The sequence below is a fragment of the Carassius auratus genome, chromosome 5 (genome assembly GCF_003368295.1).
Source record: "Carassius auratus strain Wakin chromosome 5, ASM336829v1, whole genome shotgun sequence".
Classification (NCBI taxonomy): Eukaryota; Metazoa; Chordata; class Actinopteri; order Cypriniformes; family Cyprinidae; genus Carassius; species Carassius auratus.
In genome coordinates this window covers 8727497-8746156 of record NC_039247.1, presented here as the reverse complement: position 1 = coordinate 8746156, position 18660 = coordinate 8727497, and the positions used below count along the sequence as shown (strand labels likewise).

General features: G+C 36.9%; 1 protein-coding gene across 1 annotated transcript; it reads left to right on the top strand.

Moving 5' to 3' along the window:
• The first annotated feature begins 3374 nt into the window (after positions 1-3374).
• On the top strand, positions 3375-18413 carry LOC113073635 (apical junction component 1 homolog). Its single transcript, XM_026246458.1, has 2 exons — positions 3375-3560; positions 14935-18413. Exon 2 carries the CDS (start codon positions 14988-14990, stop codon positions 18285-18287), a length of 3300 nt encoding a protein of 1099 aa, XP_026102243.1. The 5' UTR covers positions 3375-3560; positions 14935-14987; the 3' UTR covers positions 18288-18413.
• The last annotated feature ends 247 nt before the right edge of the window (positions 18414-18660 follow it).

Here is an 18660-nt window from a genome sequence, read left to right as displayed (position 1 = left end):
TGTCTGTCTGTGTGTGTGTTTGTGTGTGTGCATGTTTTTGTGACATATCAGGACACAACTCTGTATAATGACATGGGTACGACACAGGTACACAAGGAGAGGGTGACTTATGAGGATATAACCCATATCCTGTTTTTTCAAAACGCTTATAAATCATACAGAATGAGTTTTTTTGAGAAAGTAAAAATGCAGTTTCATGTGAAGGTTAGGGTTAGGGTTGGTGTAGGGCCATAGAATATACAGTTTGTACAGTATAAAAACCATTACACCTGTGGGATGAACACACCTTTCACAAAAACAAATGTGTGCGTGCGTGCATGTGTGCGTGCGTGTGTGCGTGCATGTGTGCGTGCGTGCTGACTGTGGCTGGGCTTCACGTGTAGAGAGATCAGTCTCTTGATCAGTCTCCTCTGTCAGTGTCCTGTGTTCAGCCAGCAGGTGTTTGTCTGTGCTGTTCAGCACTTCTCTTTCGTTCCCCGAGTCAAATCAATACAGAGAGCTGGAAGCTGAAAGATTGAATGTCCTCCTCGTGTGAGCTAGTGATGCTAGAGAGGCTTCAGCAGCAAGGTCAAGAGTCAAACCCATCCATCCATCCATCCATCCATCGTTCTGTCTGTCCATCTATCAACTGCCAATCAATCCATCTGCTGTTTTTTCTTTTTATTGTTCTATTCAACCATCTATCGTCTATAGACCCATCTTTCCATCTATTGTTCTATCATGCTTTTGTTCCTTCCATCATCCATGTTTTTTGTTCTATCATTATTTCAGTCGTTCTATCATTTTGTTCATTCATCTATGAGCTGTCTATCAATCTATATAGCCATTGTTATCTTTTGTTTTTACTGTCTATCATTCTATTCATCATCTATCGATCCATCTATCCATCTATTGTTTTATCATGCTTTTGTTCCTGCCATCCATGTTTTTTGTTTTATTGTTATTTCAGTCATTGTATCATTCTTTCCATCCATCCATCAACTGTCTATCAATCTAGCTATCCATTGTACTATCAGTTGTTTATTTTCTATCGTTCTATTCATCCATCTATCATCTATCGATCAGTCTATCCATCTATTGTTCTATCATGCTTTCATTCCATCCATCTATGGTTCTTTTAGTTCTATCGTTCTTTCATTCTATCATTCTGCCCATCCATCCATCCATCTATGGTTCTTTTTGTTCTATGTATCTTTCTATCATTCTGTCCATCCATCAATCAACTGTGAATCAATCCATTGTTATCATTTGTTTTTTTCTATCATTCTATTCATCCATCTATCATTTATCAATCTGTCTATCCATCTATTGTTCTATCATGCTTTCGTTCCTTCCATCCATGGTTCTTTTTTTCTATTGTTCCTTCATTCTATCATTCTGCCCATCTATCCATCCATCTATCGTTCTGATCCGTCATTTTTTGTTCTATCACTCTATACCTCCATCTATCTAACGTCTGTGGATCTCTTTTAATCTATTGTCCTATCATTCTTTTGTTCCATGCATCCATCCATCATTGATCTGTTGTTTTGTCTTTCTATCATTCTATCCATCTATCTCTGTCGATCTGTCTAGAAATCTATCATTCTTCTATTCCCTCTATCTATTCTTTAATCTATTTTTCTTTTCATTCTGTTGTTCTGTACATCCATCCATCCGTTGTTCTATCTATCCATCTCTTCATCTATTTGTTGTTCTATCCATCCATTCATCGTTCAATCCATTATATCCATCCCATGTGTGTTATATATATAGTAATATTTAATTATAAAAGCTGTGAAAGAAATATGATTGATAATTCAGTGACAAAATTACAGTGCCAAATATTTCTGAAGAAGCACATCATGCGAGGAGCTCAGTTTGTGAGACTCAAGGAGTTGGAAACGAGCGATAAAGAGGATTTATGATGAATAAAATGAAGGACTGATTCGTCTTGAAGCCATCAGTCATACAGGCCTGAATGAATACATCATAATTACAGCATTATCCTCTAATGCATGCAAGGTTTTGTTTTTAATCCTTTTTTTTGTTTAGTTGTTTTTTTTTATTTTACAGAAGGCAGTGTGTTATTGCCACACAGTGCTGGCTCGTTTGCATTCTTGTACTTTTCACACCAGTGTAAGGTCGTTTGTAGTGAAATGACAAGCGGTCTTGAATAATCACTGTAGGACAAGGAGGATGTCATGTTTATAAGCTGCTTTCACAGCTGTATGTTTGATTACATGTTATTCAGGTTCTTTGGTGATCTTATTAACCCTCATCGGTCAGCATTCGACAGACTGATAGTCCCCATGGAGAACTTTTAGTAGAATTTGTGAGTATTGATCTGCTCCCCATCAAACACCTTAACTGCCTGCTGAGACGAAGCCCAAATCCCTTTAATTGTAATGGATTGAAGCAGCTTTCAAAGCAAAAATTTGAATGTATTTCTGAATTACATTAGAGGATAAGTTGAAGTTGTCATTCTTTCATCATTGTTTATGTATGTTTAAAAAAAAGACAGTGCAAAAAAAAATTCATTTTTTTGAAGACTTACTGACAGATGAGCACATCTTTTCTGACATTAACATTGGCATGTTGTGTTTACCTGCTTATATTTGTCTGGAATCCCTGTAATAGGTTGTTTACTGGCAGGTTCTTACTTGTTAGTGTTACAATTTATATAAGCCACAAAGCATAATTATATAATAAGAATAAGAATAATTGTTGTTGTTGTTGCTATAGTTGTATGCATTTATTTCTAGAAATAACAACAATGATAGCATGGTCGCATTTTAGCATGAAAGTGCCTGCAATAACAATAATGATTATTATTATTTGTTGTTAACATAACATAATATAACAATATTATATGAATAATAAAATTAGAATTATAAGAATATAGTTTTTCATAATTGTAATAATAATAATAATAATAATAATAATAATAATAATAATAATAAATACTTTATTATTTATAATAATAATAATAGGAATTCTTATTTATTCATTCATTCTTATCCATAAGGTACACACTGAAAAAAAAATGATTGGCTTACAAAATATATGGAGGTACTTTGATCTATCTCGCGCTATTTAGACGGTGAACAAAGTTATTTTAAAGAAAAACATGGTAATACTGCATAGTGCACATATATATATATATATATATATATATATATATATATATATATATATATATATATATATATATATATATATATATAAATGTGTTTGTATGTATAATCTTTGATGTCATCACTGTAACATGGCACCCCCTCTCTGTCTCTTTGTAAGGGCAGACAAGGAAAGATACAGGCTTTCAGTGGTTTAACATACTTACATTTTACATCATAGCCAGAGGCGTGCGCCCCGCCCCTTTTGAACGCATATTGGACGCCGGTGCTGAGGAGACGCGCGCGGATAGTAACGCCACAGATGCGCTCATCAGCTGAGGCGTGAGGACTACACGATTCGCCGATACTACAGCCGCTTTCACGCTAAAATGCGACTCAGCACATTATAAAGCATAAGCGCTTTGCATGATGGATATTTATGCTACTGGTGGATGGATTAAAACGGTAAGGAGCATCGCGCGTGACAGATGAACGCAGCTTTTCTGACATTGACATTGAAAACACGCGCATCGATATTTGACAGATGACACGATCGATTTGAAAACGATCAGTGCGGTTGCATGAACTAATCTGTCGCTGTGGAAATAATTTGATGTTGTATTGAATCAGAGTTGCGCATGATGCTGTATAATGAATGCATTGCTCATATACGTGAGGAATTACCTATAAAACCTGCCTCCAGCTTCATGCATTTATTTTTAATGCTCATTTACCGACAGTCTGCGACGTGAGTTCTAACAGCAGCATAATTACATTATTACATTGCTATTATCTTGTGCATGCAACTTATTGCGTGCAACAGAGGTGTTTCCCTAGTGTTCATTTGTCATAATGTGTGCCGATGTCTTCATTATTATTAAGGTTATGTAATGCAGTCGTGGATTTTTCGACGTCAGGAGATGCATGGCCAGGGCTGGGAATCCTACTAGTTAAAGTGAACTAACCTCTAATGTTGCCCGATGCAATGGTGTACTTGTGTCACGTGATGTGGGATGTTCTGGGGCTATACGTCATCGTGCGATGGTGACTAGAGACTGTAATGTGCATCATTCTGCTTGCTGGAGCTGCAGTGTGCACCAGAGGTTTGCATGACACAATCCCTTTTTATAGCATTTAAAGGAATCATTTGGCGTGCAATGAAAATTGTGTCATCATGTACTCATTTTAAAAACGATGTTATTAGTGTTTTAAATGGAAAAACAAAAAGATGATTGATTTTTTTTTAAGAACACACACATTTCATGTCCACAAAAGGAGAGTTCATATAGTGACGATGGCTGTCAAAGTGCAAGTGATGTTTGTCCATCTCTTTAATACTTATCTTTTTATTCATCCCACCCTTGTGAAAACAGAAGTGCACTTTTTCATCAATAGTAGACTATTACAGACATACTTCAGTGAATACTGAATATAATGTTTTCAGACACTTAATTGCATATTATTTGCAATTAAATTAATAATAATAAATTAATATTAAATGCAAAATGTTTTTGACACATTAAGTAGGTCTTACATACATATTTATGTGTAATTTAATTATTTATTTTGTCTTTGAAACATGGTGTACTGCCAGATATACTGAAATTGTAATTTCAAATATGATGATGTTGAAATTTACGTTTAAAAGACATACTTTAAATGTAATACTAAATAACACACATGCTTGCGCTTTAAAACAGTTTTTTGACATTATTACAAAGTGCACTTTTAAAAGCTCTCATGCTTCAGAAAACTTTGAATATATTGCACAAGTTGAATGATTATTTTGCTTTTTTGTTTTGCTTGACAGACGTGGTCACTATAAACTGTTATTATAATATATTTGCCAAAATGCATAAATTTAAATATGGAAGAGAGCTAAATTCTACTTTTGTCTGGCCAAAAAAAAAAAAAAAATGCATCATGCAGAATTTTACAAAATATTCATCTGAATGATGTATTTCTTTAAATGATCAGTCCTGTGGTATCTTACAGTGATGTATTGTTAATAGAAACTGTTCACAAGAAACACTGTTGCCTTCACTCTCACTGGAACCTCATTAAGCTCAGTCAGAATTGCATTACATATATCTCTCCCTCACTCTCTCATGCATGTGTACGGGTTGTCTCTTGTACATTACATGCACGCTTAACTGACTCATATGTTTCTATTTATACTCTGTATTAAAAGCATCCACTGCATTATTTGGGCAGCTTCTAAGAAAAAGAGAGAGGACAGTGTTTCTCTTTAGAAATCACGTTCTGTGCAGCTTTGAAGAGCTCAGTGTAATTATGAAAACCAGCTGAATAAAACACTTTCTATCCAGCAAAAAAAAAATAATACTATTATTTATCTGCTGCAGTTTTATTTTAGTATTATTTAAATTCTATTATAGTATTTTTTAAAGAGCCACACAGATGGGAAATCAAAAATTACCTGTATTACAGTGTATGATGTAGCTGTCCATCAGTGTAAACAATGTGCAAAGTAATTAAACCAAAAAGTACACGATTTATAAAGTTATTGGCTTCTAAAGTAAGGAGTCGACTCTGAATCGCTGAAACGAGTCGTTATAGATTTCAAATCTTTTGCCCATCTCTATGTACGTCACTAGGAACACTTTGCATAATAAACTCCGCCCACCGTCTTGAGAGAAACGGAACTCTGACCTGCACCCCCCCCCCCCCACAGACGCTCTGTTTGGTGTGATAGCGTCATGTCGAGGAGACAGTGTGTTTTTAATTGTAAAGGCAAGTTTGCTTTTTTTTTACTGCCAAAGAATGAAGATCAGGAGAACCAATGGCTAAAATTCATTTTCACCACAATTCCAGAGCAGTACAACAAATCCCTTTTGTTGTGTTCACAACATTTCACTGATGACTGCTTTTCTAATCTCGGTGAGTACAGCAGGATTTTCAAAGTGTTTGGCCATAAAAGAGGGTTCATTACCAACTTTATTTAGAACAACGAGCATCTCCGAATCACAACGCGAAGTATGATTATGAAGTTATGTGTCTGTTTTCTCCCGAGCGTCTTATCAGTACGTGTGCTGTCTGTGCTGATCTTCATATTTACAAACACATCATTAAAATGAAGTGTAACTCCGTGAATACTCAACGAAGAGACATGAGAGAGATATCTATAGAAAGCTTGACATGTCTATTTTAAAACTAAACAAGAAAACTGATATTCTGTGATAAAGTAATCCATATGAAAACAACGCAATGTCTGTTTTTCATGTCTCCTTTCGTTATATGTGACCACGCCCCCGCGCTGAACGATTCAAACTGAAGCGCGCGGCTTGAATACACACACACAGAAGAAAAAGCAGCGAGACTGTTCAAGTTTTTTATTTTACTGTTTGCTTCGCGATGAGAGGAATAAGACATAATTCACCCCAAACAGATGCTAACGCATAGTTTACCGTGGAGGTGTGTGCGGAACAACCAATCAAACCTGACTATGTTAGTTGACCAATCAGAACACAGTATGCTACCGAAAGGTGGGGTTTAAGGAAACTGAATCTTTTGAACAGCTTCGCGCGAACCGTTTGGGGATCTCTGAGAATTTAGGTAATTTTAAAATGATATTTTAACAAAATGACAATGTTTTTTAACCTTGGAAGGATTTAAACCTGTTGTACAGGACTTATAAACAGTGATAGGAAGCTTAGAATTTTCATCTTACTGGCTCTTTAATAAATTTCAATGAGCTTTTATTTTTATATTTTAATATTAATATTCAATTAATATTAATATAATATTTATCTTTTGCCATTTTGATTAGTTTGTGTGTGTGTGTATATATATAGAATAACAATTTTTTAAATAACAAAAAATATTAATTTTTTTATATCACTATTATTTTTTTTTCCTAAAACTGTGTTTACAGGTGCATCTCAATAAATTGGAATTTCGTGGAAAAGTTTATTTCAGTTATTCAAATTCAGTGTTATTCAAAATAAATTCACTGCACAGAGACTGAAGTAGACTGAAGTAGTTTGAGTCTTTGGTTCTATTAATTGTGATGATTTTGGCTTACATTTAACAAAAACCTACAAAAAATCTCAACAAATTAGAATACTTCATATTAGACCAATAAAAAATATTTTTTAGTGAATTGTTGTCCTTCTGGGAAGTATCTTAATTTACTGTACATGTACTCAATACTTGGTAGCGGTTCCTTTTGCTTTAATTACTCCCTCAGTTCGGCGTGGCATGGAGGTGATCAGTTTGTGGCACTGCTGAAGTGGTCTGGGAGCCCAGGTTTCTTTGACATTGGCCTTCAGCTCATCTGCAGTGTTTGGTCTTTTGTTTCTCATTTTCCTCTAGAAAATTACTCCATAGATTCTCTCTGGGGTTCAGGTCTGGTGAGTTTGCTGGCCAGTCAAGCACACCAACACTATGGTAATTTAATCAACTTTTGGTGCTTTTGGCAGTGTGGACAGGTGCCAAATCCTGCTGGAAAATTACATTTTTAAAATGAGAATCTTTAAAAAGTTGGTCAGCCAAAGGAAGCACCAAATGCTCCAAAATTTCTGGGGTTTCCACCCAAAATAAATCAGACTGTGGAAACTTAACGCTGGACTTCAAGCTACTTGGGCTATGAGCTTCTCCACCATTCATCCAGACTCTAGGAGTTTGGTTTCCAAATGAAATACAAAACTTGCTCTCATCTGAAAAGAGGACTTTGGACCACTGGGCAACAGTCCAGTTCTTCTTCTCCTTAGTTCAGTTAAGATGCCTCTGATGTTGTCTGTGGTTCAGCAAATACCTTGACACGTCTGTGTGTGGTGGCTCTGGATGCCTTGACCCCAGCCTCAGTCCATTCCCTGTGAAGTTCACTCAAATTCTTGAATTGATTTTGCTTGAGAATCCTCATAAGGCTGCGGTTCTCTCGGTTGGTTGTGCATCTTTTTCTTCCACACTTTTACCTTCCACTCAACTTTCTGTTAACATGCTTGGATACAGCACTCTGTGAACAGCCAGCTTCTTTGGCAATGAATGTTTGTGGCTCCTTGTGAAGGGTGTCAGTGATTGTCTTCTGGACAACTGTCAGATCAGTCTTCCCCATGATTGTGTAGCCTACTGAACCAAACTGAGAGACCATTTTAAAGGCTCTGGAAACCTCTGCAGGTGTTTTGAGTTGATTGGCATGTCACCATATTCAGATTTTTTGAGAGTGAATTGGTGGGTTTTTGTTAAATGTGAGCCAAAATCATCACAATTGAAAGAACCAAAGACTTAAACTACTTCAGTCTGTGTGCATTGAATTTAATTCACAAGTTTCACAATTTGAGTTGAATTACTGAAATTAACTCTTTCACGACATTCTAATTTATTGAGATGCACCTGTAAATCTTGCGATTCTGCTTTTATACCTCACAATTATGAGAAAAAAAAGTGTAAATTGTAAAATATGAACTCAGAATAGTTAGATTATATCTTTATTATTATTATTTTTTTTTTTTTTGCCATATGGCAGAAACAAGCTTCCATAAAAACCAGTACTAGTAACATAATCATAATTTTCAGTCAATGTGTCTTAGACATTTCATTTTAGTGTTACTTCATTTGATGGTTAATTTAAATGAGCGAATTTAAAAATTATTATTATTAATATTAATTTTTTTGTGTGTGTGTGTGAAATGCATGTCAAATACTTTGTTTTGAAATATGATTCAAAATTATGTGAATTTGTATTGTATGGTTTGGTTGATGTTCAGTGTAAATGTTTAAAGGTAAATGCACTAATATTAACTTTGCATTTTTTCTAATGTCCTTATTTTTGTGCCAGAGAAATAGTGCTGTTTCTGTTTGAATCATGTCATCTGATAATTGCTGTTTAAAAGATATTGCCCTCTTATATAACTTCAGTGTACCTAACAACTACTGTACTATACTTAACAGGAGCTTGTAGTATAGCTAACTACTTTTCCTAAAGGACTGTATAGTTATATCTTAGCAAGTAAAATCTAAACTTTGAGTGGACCTCGGTGAAAAATAATTTTAAGCGATAAAAAGTATATGATGTGACCGATTAATTAGTGCATGATCAGAACTTATCTTCGACCGAATCCTGACGTTATGTTATTTTTAGCTTGTTTTATAAATGCCCTGGCATACTCCGATGTGAAAAGCTTTGCTATCTCCGCTCTGGCGATTGCATCTTTCTGTTTGCTCATATGGGTCAAGGAGCTTCTACAAAGCGTGATTCACTCAAAAGAGTTTAATTGAAGGGGTCTTTCTCATACTCTCTCTTCGCTGAGGTTAAGAGTTAGATGATGCAGATAAAGTTTGCCTTTAGTGCATAGAATGATTTAGCTTCTACATGTGTTTTATATTGTTCTACAAATAGATAACATTGCCTGGTGCTAATCTGGATGAATGTCTGGGTCATATTTCACCCCAAAAAGTGCATTCTAAACCATTTTCACAACGGTTTCTTTTGATTTTGTGGCAAAATATCAATTTGATTTGACTGCATTTAAAAGCAGAATGTCTTGTGCATCAGAAATTAGACTCAGGCTTGTAAACTGCTTTTGATGTGAATCATCATGTGGCAGCACGATAAAAACAACAAAGGTGCATTTTAAAACCATTTCTTTTTTTATATTTGGGCAAATTATGCAATTTGTTGTGAGATGCACAAAAGCAAAACCTATTTCGGATCAGACCTAACTAGCTGGATATTTTCACAAATTTTTTTGGCAACAAAAAATATTACAAAGTTGCATTTTTAAATGATTATTGTGACAATTTCTTGCTTTTTTCTTTAGATTTTTGGGGTAAAAATGTGCCATCCTTTGTGAGATGCATGAGTGCAGAACAGAAGGTTTAAGCTTGCAAAACTGGATATTTTTATATTAATTATTGTGGGGCAACAAAATAAAAACCCAATAGAGGTGAATTTTTTAATCATTAGCTTGGCTATTTTTTACATTTTGGATTTTGTGGTAAAACACGCAACTTTAATGAGATGCTTGAGACAATGTATAGCTTTTAAAGCAGAGCCTCTTGTGGATCATAAATCAGGTTCAGTTTCTCCACATGAATTATTCTGTGGCATCGTTTTTGGACTCTGTAGATTAGGGCAGTCATGACCCGCCTGTAGTGTGTCCCCAGGGACGGTTTGTGGCCTGTGTTTGACTTGGCCTGGTTCTGATTTTATGAGACAAACTCCTGTCATGTTCACGAGTGAAAGTGGATTACAGAGATTAGAGATTGACTGACAGCACAGACACTGCGCAAAGACAGGGTCAGATATTGGGAAGCTCTTTGGCTGGGAATATGATGGGATAGTCGGGAGCAGCTGGGAGAAACGGGGAGGAGGAAATGATGTTGTCTGCTGATGTCAGAGTCTTTCTGAATATCACTTTTTCATGGATGTTAGTGAATAGTTAAGGGATAGTTCACCCAAAAATGCATATTCTGTCTTCATTTATTCACCCTCGTATTGTTCCATACTGTTTAATTTAGCCCTTCATTTTAACATTAAACGAGTAAAATCTTTAGTAGTTGATCATGAATTTAAAATAACTATAATTATCTGTGTCAGTTTCATTCTTTAAATGTTTTACAAAACTGCATGCTGCAAATATATAATTACTAAAGAATTACTAATGAAAAAGTATATATATCAAATATATTCAAATAGCAAAGGGTTATTTTAAATTCTAATAATATTTAAAAAAATTTACTGTATTTTTGATGAATTCAAATCAACCTCTGTGAGCATAAGAGACTTCTTTCAAAAACATTAAAATATCTTGCTGCCTCATACTTAAGAAACCTATTCAGCATAATGTTCTATTGCAGGTAAAACGCTGGTATTTTCTATGTTAGATGAACATAAGTTCATCAGGTATTTAATGGGTGTGTGGAGGCGTTGGGTGTTGCCAGATCAGCCTGAACAGATGGTCGTACGAGAGGGAGCAGGTTTTGATGGAGTCTGTCATCAATGATTTTTCACAGATCATGACTCAGACCAGCCTTGCTACAGTACGTCCCATGATTGCTTTATTTCCCACACCGGCAGTGATGCTTTTCTGTCACAGATCTGCATTTTTGCAGTGTTCGTTTAAAAGCTGCAGGATTGGGAGTTTTTTTGTTTCCAAGCCTTTCACAACACTCCCAATGTCCCCCATATCGAATGGGCTCATTATGCAAAATTAGCACCGGGTATTCAGCGAGGAATGGACCGCATTGGCATGGAAAGGATCTATTCAAGTCTGCAGTAATGTGTAGCATTATGAGACTAGACTGCCATTTATAAGACTGATGGGGTGTGATAGGAAGGGTCTGAGGAATTCACATCAAGAAATAATCAGTGTGTGTTAAAAGGCTTGAAAAGTCTGAGCAAGAAACCTTGACTTTCATTTATATATATAATAAATACTTTGTTTTTCAGAATATTAGTCCTAAATAAATAACTGAATTGGACATACAATGTATTACTGTACATTACTGTTCATGTACGATACATGTATTAATGTAATACTGTATTTCATATTTTTTTTATTTCTAGGTTATCATATTCACGTATTTTTGTGTCACTGCATGTGAACTACTTTATACAAAAGGAAAAATCATGCTGATTACATTAGTATATATACAGTATATATAGGTTGGTTTATATAGACTGTTGTTGTGTATGTGAGTGCATTGCATACGTTTCATACATGAACATTTTGGGTTGCATTTTAAGGAGTGCTGTTTGTTTTGTCAAAATATTTGTTCAGGTTGTCACTCCATTTATAGCTGGATAAACCTCACATTTCCATGCATTTCATGGATACTTGTAATGTACAGTTCTTTCTAACGTAGTACATTTAGTCTACAGTAAAGAGAAAAGCAACCACAGAGGAAACGTGTGGCGGTAAAGAGGCTCATATGTTCAATAATTCACATCCATCTGTAGCTCTGTGCTTGGTTAAAAGGGTCAGCTGGCATCAGCAGCAATGAGACGGTGCAATACGGGCATGTTCACACACTTTACAGATGACAAGGTCAAAGGCCACGGAAAGGCCAAAGTCTTGACTCCTTTGAGTGCCCTTATTGCTGGAGTTGGAGTTTTTTTGTTTTTTCAGTGAGCTGCTGAACAAATGTCCCTGTTAACCCTCATAGCAAATCTATTTCAAATTAAAAGTGCACTATATGCATCACTCAGTGGCTATTTATGCTTAAAACAAGAAAACATAGCTGCCAGTGGGTCAGAAAAATAAACTTATTGGCAGATATTTATTCATGCTTTAAGCATGAACTCGTTAATTTAGATATTTTTTTTTTCAGAAAATAAGACTCAAAGGGATAGTTTACCCAAAAAACGAAAATGTACTTTTAATTTGCTCACCCTCAGGCCACCCAGGACAGGTGACTTTTTCTTCAGTAGAACAGTAAAGAAGATATTTAGGTGATTCATAAAATGCAAGGCAATACATCGTTTTCATTACAAATTTTCATTTTTGTGTGAGCTGTTCCTTTAATATCATGTAGTTTTGCTTCTCAAGTAAATGTATCTCGATTTATGTTTAGATATTTGTATTGGAAAACAAGACATTATCCTAATAAAATAATTTTTTGCATTGTATTCTTCCAGATCAATCTTGGTTAAAGGTGTTTCATATTATGCCAGTATGGAGTCACTGTAAGGCTCTTTTGCCTTCCAGAACAATTTAATATTCTCACATACTGAATAAGTAATTGAAACAAAACTGCATGCAATTTTAAATTAACCAGATCCATGAATAATAAATTAATTAGTTCATTCATTAAAACAAATAACAATAATGATGATAATGGAAAATGATTTAATGTGTTGTGTGATTTAATTTGACATGACCCATTTCCTGCTGTCATGATTTAGTGGCTTCTTTCCTTAAAATAATTCAAAATGTACATAAGCTTTATTATATAATAAAAAAAAGTGACTCCCATTTGCTAGTGAGGAAATTGTGCGGTGCTTTCTTGTTTAATTATGTGAAATGTGTGAAGCTTAGTGCTCAGTTCTGTTAAGGGATCAAGGTCATCACTGATAATTATGACAGCTTTTATGTGCTGCAAACAGTTTGTCTTTGTTGTTCATTATTTTTGGGGTCCGTACCTTGTTTTTAAATTTTATGGAATTATGCAAAAATAGATTTAAATATAATTCATATACCTCTTCTATGATGATTTTTATTTTTATTAAATTTTTTTAAGAATTACATTTGATTTTGATATTGTTTTGGGGCTTCAATTAAAATTTTTAAGGGGGTTATTTACCCTGAGACTGGAAAAGTCTGGAATGTTGGGCACAGCATTACAACATAAAAATTTTCGTGATATTTTAAATGAAAATTATTATTTTTATTATTATTATTATTATTATTATACAATTATGTGTCCACAAGTGGTGTAAGGAAATATTGTATTATTTTGTCATTGGACATATGAAACCAACATGAATACAAACATTGCATTTATTAACATTAAAATGGATTTTTAAAAGCGCTTTCCTTGTCATCATCTAAGACAATCTTGTGTCATTGTTCCTGCCGTTTTCCTGGACTCTTTTTTTCTAGAATAAATTTATATATTTTTTTTAACTAATGATGCATTTCCAAATTAGTTGGGGAAATGAAATATGTTGCATGCACAAGTCTGGTGACAATGCTTATGTTGGTAGACGGTGGGTGTTCCATATGCACATGCGTTACTCAATTGCGTGCAGCAGTGTGAAAAGCTGCCAGACTAAGACTCGGTGAGTAAACAGCGTCTGGGCATAGTCATGTTTGTAGAAGTGTCAGTTCCTTCTTTACATAATATCCGTAGTAGAAAAAAGATGTGAAGAGGTCTTGAAAACCATTTAATCTCCCTTTTGCCAGAAAACAAACATTGACTAGTGGGAACTAAATGTGAATTGAAAAATCTAGAAGTGTATATACAGTAGTCAACATTTGAAGTGGATCAAAAAGGTACATCAAAGTTTTCCTATAAGACAAGAATGCTTTTAATTTTAGGACAGCTTTGATCCACTTTAAATGTTGACTAGTGTACTCCATTGCAAGCATTACTTTGATTGTATCTTTAATGACAACATGCATTATTCCAGCTGTGTCCTCTTTGTATAATACGGATCTTCATGACAAATGATTGCACCTGTTTTACATAAGGTTTTTGAGAATGACAAGATGTCGAAGAGCCTTCAAAGAGCCTAATTTAGACTGAAGACACTATTTTTGTACTGCCTTAAACCTGCAAATTTAAACTGATGTAAGTTTAATTTGAAGCCAAGCATAAGAGAAAAAAAATGTTTTGAATTACGTAAGCTTTCTTAAGCGATTTACCATTCCAAGACCTTTCAAAGGTGAAAAGAAAGATTTTTGTATTCAGTGCAATTCTGTTGAGTCCTCACACTGTATGTACTATGATGATTATGAGATGAAGTTGTTACCAGGGGAAATATCATGCAACCAAATTACTTGCATACATCCTGCCAACATATTTTGCTGAACAACACAATGCAGTTAAACAATAACAGAATCAGAATTAGGTTTATTTGATGTGTAGATTTGCACTTAATCTTGGCTTGACGAGTAGCTCCCCAAGGTAAACTTACACATGCAATGCTTATCAAATAATGATGAACAGTGTGAGGCTATAGGATACTGAATATTATGCGGTTATTGTTTACAATATTAAATTCAGGCTATTTAAATGTAATGTTGTTTTTTTAATGGTTATCAGCCACTTCCTAAAAACACTGTTTGCATTCACACTTAGTATTACAGATCATATCCATAAAGTGGTTTGAATGCAACTTGTACTAATCTTGTTTTATTTTCTTCCTCTCTTGCAGGGAACCTTAACCTAAACAAATTTAATGGGGAAAATTAGAAGAGCCTCATTAAGATGACACGCACAGATCCACCTGATATACTAGTATCAACAGTGTATCAAGATGTTAAAGTGAACTCCCTCTCGAACCACTCCAAAGCCTTTCATCCCTCAAAACAATGTGATTCCCCATCCATCAGCAAACTGGAGAACACTCGAAAAAGCAAAAGCAAAAAGAGGCACTGCCGTAACTTTGACACAGAGTCTATGGACAAACCCAGATATCATACAATAGCAATGGAGTACCCATACCGAAGGGCTGAAAGGTATGCGGCCAATCCAGAGGTTGCCTGGAATGCCTTAGGTCGCCAACAAGGGCATGGACTCCACCGGTTTTCTTCCCCAGACATATTAAGCTACCGTCTCACCTCCCAGCCAATGACTGCTGAGATGTCTGCTGAAATTGCTGTGACAGAACAAAAGAGGAGGACTAGATCTAGAAGTGCCTCACGGGTTCAGACCAGCCTAACTCCTGTATCTTTTGATGCTTCCCCTCCAGTGGCAAGGAGGGGCCGGGAAGCTCAAAGGACGCATCGAAACACTCAGCCAAGGCCGGAAGTTTCCCCAAGAAAAGAGTCTTCCTATGCTGCCACGCGGGCACACGTGAATGAAGTACATCCCATCAAACTACAGCCGCAGAGGAGTGATACAAGCAGGTATTCCCCTGTATATGTATCTGAAGGCTTTGACGAAGGAAAACCAGAGAAACCTGCCACTAGTCCTCATGTTCGGTGCCGGGTGGACATCAAACCAGATGAGTCGGCTGTGCAGCAAGGAGGCCGAAAGGCAGCTATACCTCATGTGGACATACCATGGCAGAAGTTTCCCAGCAGTGGCAGTCGAAGTCTGACAGTGCCTCGCCATTTCTCCACTTCGAGGACACCAACTCCCACTGACTCCTTCACTGGAGATTCCAGGCAGGCGTACCAGTATTCGCAAAGTATGCCAAATAGCTACATACAGCCTATGGAGATCCCTTTACAAAAGGTGGTCTCACCACGGGAGCCAAGGGAACAATATGGACGGGAACGAAGGGCTCATTCAAGCCCCAATGTGCCAACTAAATTCTTCTATGCGGAGGATTTGGGGAAGTATGGATCTTCAGCTCCATCAAGGACTTATTATCAAGATGACCGATACAGCATTCCTAGCCAACCCTATTCACCTAAAGTACCGTATGTACAAGATCGAAGGACTCACATTGTTCATACTGTACCTTCCCGGCCATATTTCACAGAAATCGACACCTACCATTACACTGGACAGCCTGTGTACCCTAAAACCTATGCAGCAAGTGAGCCAGGGGCGTATATAATACAAACACCTCCAGCAAGGACTTTCTATGGTGATGACCCAAGGACATATCAAATTCAAACGGCCCCCCCTCGGATCTTCTACATGGCCAACCCCTACACGCCACCAATGGAGCATCATATTCCCACAAGGGCATATTACACAGAGGGAAGACGGCATGCCCGTGTGGTGCAACCTCAGTCAGAGGACTGGTACGGCTCAGAAGTGTCCAGCTACTCAAGCCATTACCCTTCCTCGTATGTATCACAGGTTACTCCCACAAGAGTTAGACAAGAGCCAAAGCTCACAACTTGGTATGCCAACCCATGCATGGAGCCTGCAAGAACAGTAACAGACCCAAGACCGTACTCAAGATCATGGGATAACATCCTTGACACCCATGTAGAGCGAGAACAGCCAGTACCCCGAGGGAAAAGTGATGAGAATCTTCTTTGTCAGGGGGTACCACAAACTTCAAGTGAAAGACCAAAACCTGTGGTTGTCAACCTTTCCAGCTCACCAAGGCGTTATGCTGCACTGTCTTTATCTGAAAACTCTTTGATTGACAAAAGTCCAACTGAGGCCAGGAGCTCTTCGAGTAAACTGTGGTTTGTCACACCTGAGATTACCATCACAGATAATGATATCAGATCAAGCAATCTTAGTAAACCAGAAGCACGCTCTGCAAGTTGGGATGTGTTGGATTCAAAAAGTGCCCCAAATCAAGAAACCCCTCAACGTGAAGCAAAATCCTGCTTTGGAGAATCTACCAAAGAGAAAACGCACAGCAGCACATCCCTACAGCAAAGTTTAGAGCAGCTTGATGAGCTTCTAGCTGACCTTGTCATCGATTACAAACCTCCACGTAGGAGGACCAGTGAAGACATGCTTGATCAACTCAAAAAGCTCATTGATGAAGAAGAAGCAGTATCTTCAGCGAGAAAGGATTCGATGGCAGGATCTGAAAGTGGCATGCCACTTGACAAACAACCCACTTCAATAAAAATAGATCCTGACACACTAAGAGACACCGATGGGAGTTGTGACGGCCTGAGAAGTACAGAAGAGTGCTCCCCTGACAAGAGTCCCGATGAGGACGACACAATGATGTGTTCAAACAATAAATGCCGTCGGACTGAGACCTTGTTTAACGCCTGCCTCTACTTTAAGTCCTGTCACAGCTGCTATACCTACTACTGTTCTCGCAACTGTCGCCGTGAAGACTGGGATGTCCACAAGGAGAGCTGCCTCTATGGGCGAATCAGTAGCGTGTGTCGCCACATTATTAAGCACTGTCGAGAAACCACAGAAGTCCATAAAGCTTTCTCCCGTATAGCCAAAGTGGGATACCTGTCTCGAGGCAGAGGAGTCTTGTTTTTGGGATTTCCAAATCCAGGTTCGTCCACAAATTTCCTTCAGTTTGGACTAGAAAGTCTACTCATGTCGCCAACATACTTATCTCTCCGTGAGCTGGAGAGCTTCAAGGATAACCTTGGGGAATATTGCAAGGAGCTCCAAGAGGCAGGAAACGCATATGACCCTAATGAATGTTTTCTCTTGAATGTATCCATCGCTGTTGGTGAACAAGTTCCTGACGGACCATCGCCAAGGGTCCAAGCCCCAACTGTCAGGAAGTTTGCCAAGATTGCTCTGGCCTCCTACAGCCCAGAAAAAAAGGTCCATCGGAAGGAAAGCGACATGGAGACGTTGATCCTGACCCCACCGCCAGGTATGGCTGACATTGACAAGGAAGGTGAGGAGGGAAGGAAAGCCCGGGAGATCTGCTTCATCAACATTCAGCGGGAGTTGAGGATACGTGGGGTGTTTCTTCGCCATGAGTATCCCAATGTCTACCAAAAGCTCTGTGAGTTTGTTGAGAATAACAGGAGGTTCACGCCAACTACTATTTACCCTATTGATAAAAGGACCGGCAAGCAGTTCATGTGCATGATAATGGCAGCCTCTGAGCCACGAACTTTGGACTGGGTAGCCAACCCACATCTCCTAGATGACATTATTTAAACAAGTGCACCTTTTATATATTAAAGCATAGATCTCACTATAGTACATATCTAAATACATCAAGCTTATTTGTTATAAATGTTTGTAGATATGTATTTTGGTACTGAAAAAAAAACTGTGTTCATGTCTGCAAGGTCGGTATTATACAATGTTGTTTATTCATCGATTTGATATCTAGTCCCAGGATTTGTTCATTTATGCTTCACTGGCAATTACTGCAATTATTTTCTTTGTAGCAATTCTCTTTTTATATTATTTTATTGTCCATGAAGATAGAGAGAAAAAAACAACCCTTATTTATTTTGAAAACTACAGAATTATGTACCTATTTACATTAGAGCTGAATATTTTTTTCCTATGCAAAACAAAAAAA

Coding starts and splice junctions, on each gene's coding strand:
- LOC113073635 (XM_026246458.1), top strand. CDS start 14,988: ATGACACGCACAGATCCACCTGATATACTAGTATCAACAGTGTATCAA.